General features: G+C 28.3%; 1 protein-coding gene across 1 annotated transcript in view; it reads left to right on the top strand.

Annotated features, from left to right (window-relative positions):
* beat-VII (beaten path VII) overlaps positions 1-7,311 on the top strand; it is a 327,320-nt gene extending 320,009 nt beyond the window's left edge. The window contains exons 8-9 of the mRNA XM_065499191.1: positions 870-1,264; positions 6,420-7,311. Of these exons, the coding sequence (XP_065355263.1) occupies positions 870-1,264; positions 6,420-6,622 (598 nt within the window). The 3' untranslated portion in view covers positions 6,623-7,311. The remainder of the gene's footprint in view (positions 1-869; positions 1,265-6,419) is intronic.
* Positions 7,312-13,017: the final 5,706 nt, after the last annotated feature.

Here is a 13,017-nt window from a genome sequence, read left to right as displayed (position 1 = left end):
AAGAATCGTACTACAAGATTTTTTAAATATTGGTCCATAATTCGGCATAGCTCCCATATAAGTCCCACAACAAAATATTTTGAAATTTGTCTAATATATTTGTATACCCTTTTTTTACTCTGTTTCTTCACTTGAGGTTAAAAGGAAAAAATGTTGATCCAAAAGTATTAAGTATATAAATTGTTAAATTTCAGTTATAAATTGCTGAATTAGATAGAATTTTTTGTACATATGAAATAAAATGTCTTCTGCGTAAACTAGTCTTTCTAACAATTGTTATTTTATTTCAGTTTTTATACCATCATATTTAGGTGGAGGGTATTTAAGATTCGGCACGGCCGAATATAGTACTCTTACTTGTTTTTTGTAGCCTGGTACTTTTTGTTAATCTTTTTTTTATGATGAAAATTGTTATGTATCAGTTGAAGTGTATGAGAGAGTATTTGCTCTTGTCGTTGTTGTCTTTTATAACATTTAAATGGCACTTTTACGTGTTATTAACAATTGAACAAACAATGTGAGTGATAGCCTGAGTATGAGTTTTGGGTAGCTTGGTAACACTTTAGCACGAATTGGTACGTGATTCGACGATACGCAGATTTAAACAATAATAAAGTAAAGGAAGAAGAAGAAAATCATAAAAATGTAATTTGTGTGGGAGTTTGAGTGCGTGTGCACCAGACAGAGAGAGAATCAGGAAGTATGAAGGTGTTAAATACAACCAACATAAATAAACATTCATACAATTTTAATTCTCAGCCAATTTGTTGTTGTCTTGTTTATAAATAACTACCCCCCGATTGAACTCATCATCTATCTGTATTATGCCAACATTCAATTTAATATCATTATCTCTTGGGTAATTTCAGGAATTCTTCAAGTCGTAAATATCGTCACATCAATGAAAATGCTCTTGGCATTATACGCAGCACACTGAATAGTGGTGGATTTGGTCCTCAGACACCCAATTTGAATAATGAACTGGGTATACCGCCGAATGCTGGGCCCATGAATGCATTTGCCGCCAGTTATGGCAGACCATTGTCTCATCCGGGCGGTGGCAGTGGAGTGGCAGCTGCTGCAGCCGCAGTTACCGAGGCACAACAGGAGAAGGGTATGTTTTCGGTGAGCCAACTGAACATTGAGTTGACAGAACAGCATGTGGGTCCTAATGGCCGCATGGAGCTGACATGTCTGGCAACTATACCTTCAGCAGTAGGACCTGGTGAACAGTTTGCTGATTATAAAACATATTCGATTAAGGGTAAGTGCAATTAAAATTGTTGTAAAAATTAAATAAATAGCTTTTCACTATAGTATATCCATTACGTATTTGAAAATATATAAGCAACAAACATCATTCCATAATTTCTTTTAATCGTTATTTTGTTTAACTAAAAAAAATAGGTTTAAAAGAACTATATTAGGAAGTGAAATTTGTTTGTCATTTACTAAAAATATGGAAAACCAGTACGACACTCAATATTAGACACGAACCGGATGATATATTTCTGAAACAATAAATTAAATGGAGAAAAACTGCGTTTTCAGTTTTTCATTTCTTGATCATGCTTCCTTTTAAAAGGACTTCGAATTTTCAGAGAATTACATTTTTAAAAAAATGTTTTAAAATACTTCTGATCATCCCATTATATCTAATTTGGTGTCAAATGCTCAAGAAGAGCTGTAAAATATTTCGTATTATTATACCCTTCACCATGAGTGGCAAAGGTATATATAAGTTTGTCATTCCGTTTGTAATTTCTACATTTTTCATTTGCGACCCCACAAAGTATATATATTCTGAATCGTTATAGATAGCGGAGTCGATATAGCCATGTCCGTCTGTCCGTCTGTATGTTGAAATCAACTTTCTGAAGCCCCCAAATAACTTTCATACACGAATGATACATCAATATCTCCGAAATTCTTCCGGCTCGGTTGCTATTCAAAACCCAGAAAATCGGTCCACAAATGGCTGAGATATAAGGAAAAAACCAGGACAACCTCGATTTTTGACCTATTTTTGACCCATATCTGGATTACTTAATCACTAATATAGACAATATGGATATCTAATGATAGATATTTCAAAGACCTGTGCAACGACGTATATAAAATCATAGTAAGTTGGACCTACAATGGGTCAAAATCGGAAAAAAATAAATATTAAAAAAAAAATTTAAAAACTAAAAAAAAAAAATTTTTGAAAAAACAACTGGAAAAAAATTAAATTTTGTTTACCTAAAAATATTTTAAATTTTTATTTTAAAGTATATTTTGGTGAAGGGTATATAAAATTCGGCACAGCCGAATATAGCTCTCTTACTTGTTTTTATTTTATCCTGTCAAGATCAAGAGATGTCAAAAATGTCCTTTATAATTTTTATTCTTGAATATTCTTTTAGATTTCCAATAATTTTGTTTTCAAAAATATAGTGAGTTAAAGATCCAAATATTGAATACGACATGCCAAAATTTCACCCTTCTATCTTCACTACTTAAGTGTTAAATAATATTTTAAATTTGCATTATTTGATTTTTTAAATTTTATTTTAATATTTCATTCGAAAAAAATATAAAAAAATTTTGTGAAAAGCAACGAAGAATACTTTTTAATAAACAAGTAAAATGGTAAAGCCCAACCTTATGATACCCTACATCGAGTATATGATTATAAAGAGTTTTATTTTGATATGAAACTTATTTGTCTTGATTATTTTAATACCAGCATTTTCGGTAGTGGGCCTTATATGGGAGCTATGACTACATATGGACCAATCGTCACAAAATTTGATGTGAAACATATTTGTATAGAATTTTGTTTGGATACTGACATATTTCAGAGATTTATGTATATTAATGACATTTTCGAGAATGTTCTTTATATGGGAGCTATGGAATATTGTTGAGAGCTTAACCATTTTCAAATAGGGCAATCGTATGGGGGCTAGAAGAAGTAATGGACCGATTCTAAGAAAATTCTATAGGCTTTGTGCTTGGAGCAATATAAAGGTTTGTGCGAAATTTTGTCGAATTATTTTTAAACTTGCGAGCTGTAGTTGGATTACAAGTTTTATATGGACGGACATCGCTTAGTCGACTCAGAAAGTGATTCTGAGCAGTCTGGTATGCTTTAAGGTGGGTATATTTTTGTATGCCGCAAACAGCAGCCCTAACCCATTATACTTCCCCCACTATGGTGGTGTAAGCTATGAAAAAGCCTCGAGAGGTATTTTTTGATGATATTTTATATAAATATAAAGTCACTTCTTCAATTAAGGTTATTATTGCAATAAATTACAAAATAATGATGTAAATTTTCAAATAAAAATCGTTGTCTATTGGATCTGAAAATATTTTTATACATAGAAAATGTTCTTTCGATATCAACTGATGTTATAGGAGCGAATTTAAAAGATAATATTTCTTTAACACTTAGAACGGTTAAGTTTGAATTAGAACTAAAATTTGATATTTAGATGGCACTATTATTAAAATAGTGCTTATTTTATATTAAAAAAAGCCATATATTTTTCAATTTTGAATTTTAAACAAAGGAAGTAAAAACCTATAACACAACAGCGAAAAATAAGTAAGACAAAATTTGTATTTGATAAAGTCAAAATATGCTAAAACAGTAAAATATGCTCTAGTAACTCAAAAATATGACATAAATATGCTCTTAAACAAATATATGCAAAAATATGCATTTAAGGGTAAAATATACAAATATATGCACTAACAAATCGATGCCAATATTCTTAAATAGGTCTGAAACGTGTAAATATCTTATACATGTGCTCATTAGACTCACCAGAAAAAACATGCATTTGCATATTTGGTTTCCCTGGTTATAAACATCGACTTTTCTTAATAAAACATTTTTGTATACAATTAAATTTTTATATTTATATTTTAATTTGAACTTTGTAGAATATTTGGGTCTTTAACGCACTATTTTTTTAAAAGGAATTTATTGGCAATTTTAAAGGATATTAAAGGATACAAATGTTAAAGGATATTTTTGACATATATTTATCCTTACAGGATAATCAGGATCACGAAATAAAAAACTGAAAACGCAGTTTTTCTCCATTTAATTTATAGTTTCATACGTATATCATCCGGTTCGTGTCTAATGATTTTTTCTCTTTTAGTAGTAAGGTGAAATATATCAAATGTGTGCAAAAGAGTTTGTATTACCCTATTGGACAAGAATTTTTTTTTTTTTAAATTTTTGCGTTTCTCTTCATGGTAGCAAACACATTTTTTGGAAATAAATCTGGTATATCAAAGGTGCTAGCATGTGATATTTAGCTCTTATAATTTCCGAGTTATAGGCATTTCAAAATTGAAATTTAAAAATTTTGGTCCGCTTTTTTAAAAATATAGGGCGTACTTTTAGACCGAATGGACTTAAACTTTTTTTAGTTATTACCAACAATATGCAAAAGATTTCAGACCAATAACAATTATGGATCCAAAAATAAACGATTTTAAATTTAAAAAAAAAATATTAGATTTTTACTGTTTTTGGGCGAAAAGGTGATTTTTGTTTTTCTGTAAGGTATCTTTACGGAGAACATTGTGGTATAAAAAGCTGTTGATTCTGCCCCAATGTGCGACATATCAAAAAAATAATTTTCGAGGCGCCAAAATTTCAGAAAAAGTTAAAAAATTCAAAAATTTGGATTCTGTGTAGCACCGAAAATGTGTTTTGGGATATAACCCAACAATTTTTTTTATAAATTTTCGGGAATTTCTTCATAAGTTTTCTTATTAAAGTTTCAGTATTATTCCAACATAGATAAAACAGATTCTTTGTTATTTGTTGTCAATCAAATGATTATTTTATAAGCCTTTTAAGAGTTATTTTTTATTCAAATAACTAATGTATTTTTCACACATTAAAACTTTTATTAAAATATCCATTGCTTTTTTTCATCAAAAACAATAAATATTTTTCAAATTCCACTTCCAATGTCATCTTATTTCGCATGTTACTTTAGGACGTTTTATTGAAAAACTTTACTTACACAGTACAACACATGATTTTGGGACTCAATTCTGACAATTGCACGTGAAAGTAGCCCCAAAAATAAGAACTTCTGCATCATTAGTTTTGTCAAGTTGGCTGCCGTAATAATTTAATGACCATACGAATTTTTTTTCCTCAAGGTGGATTTTTATCACTTTTTCTATATTTTAGCACGGTTATATCTCGTATACCGTACGGAATATCTCTTTTGTGGCTGAAGCAAAGTTGTAGATATTGAATAGTAGAAAAAAAGCACGGAACATACCTACCCGAAAAAGGAGCACCCAGTGCCTTAAAAACCGCAAAAATGCCCATTTTTAAATTTTTTTACCAATTTTTCACCTTTTTTGCTCAATAACTGGATTACAAATACAATTATGGACCGATCACCATAAAATGAGGTCGTGTGATTTGTGTCTCTATGAAAGTTATTTATCATGAATTTTGTATGTATACCATCATTTTTATAAGATTTATTCACTTTAAAGTGATTTTCGGAAGCGGGTCTTATATGGGAGCTATGAATAATTATGGACCGATCATAATAAAATTTTTTGACATGAATTTTATATATATAAAACTTATTTTGAGCGAAATTTGTGTAGATACATATATAACTTAAACATTTATGACCGATAAAGTCCAATTTCGGGAGGGCATTTGTATGGGGACTAGGAGAAATAATGAACCGATTTCAGCGAATTTCAACAGGCTTCGTCTTTGGGCCGAACAAATTATATGTACCAAATTTTTTTATGATCGGTTCATAATTAGTCATAGCTCCCATATAAGACCCGCTTCCGAAAATCACTTTAAAGTGAATAAATCTTATAAAAATGATGGTATACATACAAAATTCATGATAAATAACTTTCATAGAGACACAAATCACACGACCTAATTTCATGGTGATCGGTCCATAATTGTATTTGTAATCCAGTTATTGAGCAAAAAAAGGTGAAAAATTGTTTAAAAAAATTTTAAAATGGGCATTTTTGCGATTTTTAAAGCACTGGGTGCACCTTTTTCGGGTAGGTATGTTCCGTACTTTTTTTCTACTATTCAATATCTACAACTTTGCTTCAGCCACAAAAGAGATATTCCGTACGGTATACGAGATATAACCGTGCTAATATATAGAAAAAGTGATAAAAATCCACCTTGAGGAAAAAAAATTCGTATGGTCATTAAATTATTACGGCAGCCAACTTGACAAAACTAATGATGCAGAAGTTCTTATCCTTGGGGCTACTTTCACGTGCAATTGTCAGAATTGAGTCCCAAAGCAATGAACTGAAAAATGTTGTACTGTGTTATTTAAATTCAACATTTTCTAAGTATTTTTATTTTACATTTCACATTTCTTTTCATATTTCAGTGGAAGTTGGACGTACGGAGACAACCACCATATCGACAACAACACCAACCATTGGTATGGCAGCCTTGGGCAATGGTGTGACACCATCGTCAGCGACGTCATTGGCACCATCTTACAATCGCATCACAAAAATCCATTATTTATGGCTGCATATATTTGCGATTATCTTTGTATTTTGGCGAATATTAAAGCAACAACATTAAGGAATTTTAACATGTAAAATTGTAAAACTGATAAAGATGAGATGGTTTATTAGATACGAGATTATAAATACATACATATATACTACTTACACATACTTACTTACATTAATACATATACCTACATATACATATATAGCCAAAAGCAAAAAACTACTTACAACCACAAACAAACAAAGAAAAAATGGGATAAAATAATGAAGGTGGGTGAAGACAAGTGACAAAAAATTTCCCAGTGAACAAAAAAAAATAATAAGAAATGGCAAAAAAAAAAACGTAACCCCACCGAATGAATAAAAAACTTTAGAACATAGATGAAATTACACCGAGAAATATTAGGTTGAAAAGGTTTTGTTTGAAATATTTGGCTTGCAAAATTAAAATTTAAGGTAGATATAGAAAGAAAAAATAATTGAAATGCTTAGTTGCAAACCCTTAAAGATAAGTTTGTAATTAATGTTAATATGCATTGGTAAGTGTAATGTTTTAGTGATTAATTTCAACCTTAATTGCCTGATAATAATCTTACATACATAAGTATATCTAAAATAAAATGTTTCTGAAACACTGTACATTCATTGGTGATTATCACACTTCCAAATTACAAATATTACTTATTTTTCGCTTCTTTGCAAGTTGTTCTTTCCTAGAAATACATAATACTACAGATATTGCGAAAAGAAAAAGATTTTTTACCACAATTCTATGGCAAATTTATTCCTTAAGTTTTCTTATATTTAAACATTTCTCTTAATAACAAAATACTTTAAACTTAGTTACATGATTGCAGTTTTTGAAGCTTGATTTGATTAATTGTTCTAAACTTAAATCGATCAAAACCAAAGAATGTTTAAACAAATGTAACCTAAATATTGATTATTTCTTTTAGATTGTATCTATGAAATTAACATTTTACAAACCAAAACTTAAAAAGGGGGAAATTTACTGGAAAAACTAAAATCACACAGAAACCAAAACACCTTGAACTAAGAATTCTGGCAAACAATTGCAGTTGTTTGCTACGAAATCAATGGAATAAAACAATAATTTTTTTTTATTAACTAAACATTTTGTAGGAAAATTAAACTGAAAAGAAAAAAGAAATATTTGTAAAAATTAAGTTGTACATATACTTAGATGAATGTTAAATATATAGAAAAATACTTAAATACATACTATATATATTTGAACATACAAACAAATACAATATAATTGAAAAGCAACTTCTAATGAAAATAAATAATTGTATATTGCTGTAGGTGGAAAATGTGTTTTTACAAGAAACTTAAATTGTAACAAGAAATAAATCCCTTTAAATTACAAAATAAAAACCAGCATAGAAAACTCTGAAATTTCTGAACATAACTAAACAAAATATTTTGTATTTTATCATAAACTCTTTAAGTTTTCTCTGTCTATCTCTTTTAAAATTTGGCATAATGTATGTATGACAAAATCTATAACAAAAATTTAAAATAAAAGAAATAAAATTCCTAAAAACTAAGAAGCTTAATAAAACAATCAGTGTTAAAAACATTTAAGTAAAAATAACTAAATAATAACTAACAACAAAACTAAAATAAAAAAAAAATACAAATACATGTAACTATTAATAAATGACAAAAACAATTTCCAGCAACTTGTTGCATTTTCAAATTTATTTGATTTTTATTATTTATTTTTCTTTTTAAATTTAATCTGAAAAAAAATCTATAAAAATAAGACAAGTTGCCGTATTACTGGAAGAAATTGTCTAGGGAATGAATACAGATAAGGATGTATGCTGATGAGACCAGATGTGTAAATGTGTAAAAAAAAAATATTGAATTAAAATTTAAACAAATAATTAAGTAAATATGTATATGTGTTTGTAAAATTTTACTTTCTTAGGTTTACTATTCATACACAATTATTTTTTATACCATGGAAATTGTTTATTAAAATAAGTGAAATTATTTATATAATGATACTACACAGAGAAAACAGATTCGTGATAGCAACCGAATTTGTTGCCAATCGAATGATTCAGTTGCACACATAGAATTTTTCAGTTCTAACAACAGAAAGTCAGTTGATAAAAAAGAATTTCAGTTGAGGCAACCAAACTTTAGTTGCCCCTTCCATAATATTGTAGCCACAACTGTAAAATTCGGTCACTAAGACAGAATCATTCGATTGGCAACAAATTCGGTTGCTATCACGAATCTGTTTTCTCTGTGTAGCTGTCCCAAGAAATGTTGTTCTGCCATACAAATTATTTCTAGTGAATATTTTGGTTCTAGCGGTATGAAATATACTTCACGACCTATTCTCATACTTACCAAATATGCAATTCATAAAAATCAGTTGAACCTAGGGTTTTTAATTTCCCGACCTTTTTTGATTCCCGGGAATCGGGAAATTTTTTTGTACATTCCCGGGTACCCGGCTATTCCCGAAATATACAATGATACTGTAAATTATGAATATTATAGCCAAATTTCATATAAAAACTTAGTGTTATAATTATTAGATATCAGAGCTTCGAATTAGTTAATAAAATTTTAGCTTAGTTCACTAAAATCTTAATCCGTAATTAAAAAATGTCAGCCTTTCATTCCATAAATCCATTCCTAATATTTAATTTTTTTGATTCATTCCTTTGTTTAAACTGAATTAATTTTAAAGTTAATTAATAACAGAATTTATTCAAACTTTGAATGTTTAAATTTTTGTTAAATCAAATCATTTACAAAATTAATTGAAAAAATTGTCTTAAACCTTTTACTAGATTTTAATTGAAGAAAAATTGAATCATTTAATAAATTTTTGAAGCTATTTTGTTATGGATTTGAAGAAGAAATTTAAATAAATTAGAATGATTCAATAAGAAATAAATTCTATAAATAATGAATTCTCTTTTTAAATTTTCATACAAAAAACCCCAAATAAATAATAACAAGCGGTCTATTATTGCCAAGATACATATAAGCAAAAAACTGTAAAAATCTTTTCACTGCTTTTTGGTGAAAAAAACAGAGTTCTAACTTGTTTTCTATGTATTTTCGTCAGTTTTTAATTCCCGGGATTCCCAACTAAAAATCCCGGGAATCGGGTAATGAAAAATTGGCAAAATTCCCGGGAAATTTGTACCGGGAATTCCCGGGATAAAAACCCTAGTTGAACCGTTTCGGAGGAGTTCAAACACAAACATTATGACACGAGATTTTTATATATTACAATTTGTGTATAACGACATAATCTATCTAACTACTTGCTTGATGATTAAGTATAACAGTAAAGCTAATGCTACGAGAATCATGCGATTGTTTGAAATAATCCAAAAAAAGAAATGAATTCATCCAACTTAGTTTGGCTATATATCTTAAGTCAAGTCGTACCAGTCTTAAATTCAAATCTTAATGTTTAAAAATGATTTTTAGCAATAATCGAGCCCTAACCGCAAAAATATCTCAAGTGTATTACAACAAAGTTTACATCAGATTGTTGACATATTTTAATTCAATATTAACATATGGGTGTAGCGATGCTTTTTACACTTTTCAAATCCTAGGTGCTAGGATGGAAAAAACTTGGAAAATGACCTGCTTAGGTAAAAGGGCTTGCTGAGTACATTAGAAATTGTGTCAAAAAATTTCCAAAACACCCTCAAATTCAGAAATTATTCTAAAAAAACCGTTTTCAGTTATGTCCGTGAACTTATCGATCTGTAACTCAGTCAGTCTCTGTCCGACTTTAAATTTTTTAACGGGCTTAAAAAGAAAACTGATAACGCTTTAAAATGACGTGCATTTTTTGATACATTTGTTAGTTATAAGTGTTGTTTTTGTTAAGAATAAACAAAATTTATCAACTGTGTTGATTTTAATCGCTTTTCATTGCTAATTTTGATACGGAAGCTTAACATCGTTTTAATAATTCAAATCGGATGAAATGAATAAAAAAAAACAAAAAACTATAAAAAAACATTTTTTCTACAATTTTTAATTTACAAGGTAAATTTTGTGGAACTTTTTTGAAAAAGTTTAATAACTTTTGCAAGTATAAACCGATTTTAACAACTAATATCTCGTTTTTGTCTACATAAAATTGTCTATAAATTACTGTGCAAAAAAAAAATAGGGTTTCATAGACAAAAATTAAAATAACTATTGTTGAATTTGAAAAATTAGGAAAAAATAAAAAAAGAAAGCCAAACTATTTATAAAAACTTAAACAATTTCTAGGAATATAGATCTTATACATACATTTTATGAAAGCTTAATTCTTTACCCAATTATAATTGTTTAAAATTTTAAAATCGGTCTAAAAATCTGTGAGTTAGAGGTACTAAAGTACTACGACCTACCCTAAAAAAATATTTTCAAAATAACTAAAAATTTTGAGGGTTTTTCAAAATCTTTGAAAAATGTTTTAGTATGTCCTCACCTAGGCCTACAACCTCCACTAGGTGGCTTTTCAAGTTCTGACAAAAAGTGTCATTTTGTAGCAGAGTGTTATCGATTTGCATTGTAAAATGAAAACCGAAAATATTATTGGTTAACATAATTTTGCTGTTAAGGCTCGAGCAAACATTAAGAACAATAAATTACATATAGTATAACAATAATCCTCAAGTCGTGGAACTCAACTTTTATTTCGCATTAAACAGCTTCTTTATTATTTATTACAATATGTATGACGAGTCTTTAAAATCATTATTTTTTGTTTTATTATCCTTTAAATATTTGTAAATTTAATGTTTACATTTCATTTAAATAAACAGTTAAAAACGTTTGTATTAAATGGTTGAAAAAACCCACAAAATTAAAATGTCAGAATTGGATGGATGTTAATCAAATATAAAATTCATGCATTTGTACAATTTTATATATTTTAATTATAATTTTTTTTTTTAAATAATACTTATGTAAATATGTGAGGTTTGCTGCAATGATTCGAAATAATTATTTTTTAATTCTAAAAAAATAATAGGCATAATTCCTTAGTACTTCAAACGTAGTAAGTTCAGTCTCTATAGAGTTAATTTATTTATTTATTCCTTATTGAAAATAGCTTAATAATTCGTTGTTCAATAAATATATTAGAAAAATTCATTTCAATTCATTTTGAAACTGATTAAAAACTAAACTGAAAAAAGTAAAATGTTTTCATTCAATTAGTCCCGGTCCACACTGTGAAACATTTGCTGCAAAACATTTTTAAATTGTCTTTAGAAGCTGCATTCGTGTCCACACAAATGAAACAGAGTACCCTTTTTAATTCCTCTTTCCCCTTTCATCATTAAACTCAAATATTTTACAGCAAATCTTTCACTGTATGGACGGGGACTTAACAAAAATTTAATCATTCAAAGGTTGACTGAACTTTAATAAGTTCAGCTATTAATGAATTCTATTCAAATAAAGCCTTTGTATGAAGCTAACTAATTTGTTATGTTGGGTAAATGATTTTCTGAAATTTTTAATTCTGAACTACTTAAGATTTCAGTGAGTTAAGCTTAAATTGAATTAATTCATTTGAAGCTCTAGTTTGCAGATACATTAAATTCCAATTAATTGTTGTATGTCGTGGTGGACGTTGGTTTAGAAACATTTTATTCTGAAAATAATTCCCCAGCAAGAAATGACTGATGGAAACTAACGCCCTAGCAATTTATTTATCAACAAATAAACACGGTAGCGTTGCATGAATGAGATGATTCTTCAAATGACAATCACTGTCTAGTAGTTCTATTTGAAAGTAATTGGAAAGTGTGTTGAAAATCGATTAAAAATTTTGAAATTCCGTAAAATATAACATTTTCTATATTTGTTTTACAAAAATTTGGAAACTTTTAATAAATTTTTTGGAAAATATGAAGTTAAAATATAACGAAGTAACAAAAATAAATCTAAAATATCTGTGGTCATAAGCAATAACCACCTAAGTCGGCTTAAGAAAGATTTGAGTTATATATGCTACATTATTCTGTTCATAGAACTGTATGTATACGTGAAATCCCTACCTTCCTAACTTTCTTATTTAAAAAGTTATTAATTAGAAACATATTGGCTTAAGTCCTAAGGAAGACTATTGCATTTACAATAAGCGCCAAAATATACTTAAGAAAACATTCAATTTTATTTTGTTTAAATAGCTTATGTATATTTTTCACGAAATAAATTTTCATAAATAAGAGTGCTGTTATAAGAGCCAAACTAAAGATAAGCGATTATTGCAAATTGGCTTAATTACTTGACATGTCAATTTCTAAATATGTAATAACAGCTTAACTCTACATATGCCAAGCAACAATCAAAACACTTATTTTCAACAAACGCCTAAGCATTTTCAATTTAGTATTTCTAAGTTGCATTAAGCGATGATATTTGTTTTTATTAAATATTTCTCGAATA

This window comes from Calliphora vicina, chromosome 1 (genome assembly GCF_958450345.1).
Source record: "Calliphora vicina chromosome 1, idCalVici1.1, whole genome shotgun sequence".
NCBI lineage: Eukaryota > Metazoa > Arthropoda > Insecta > Diptera > Calliphoridae > Calliphora > Calliphora vicina.
The sequence above is the reverse complement of the archived record's forward strand: the minus strand, read 5'-3'. Positions and strand labels throughout refer to the sequence as shown.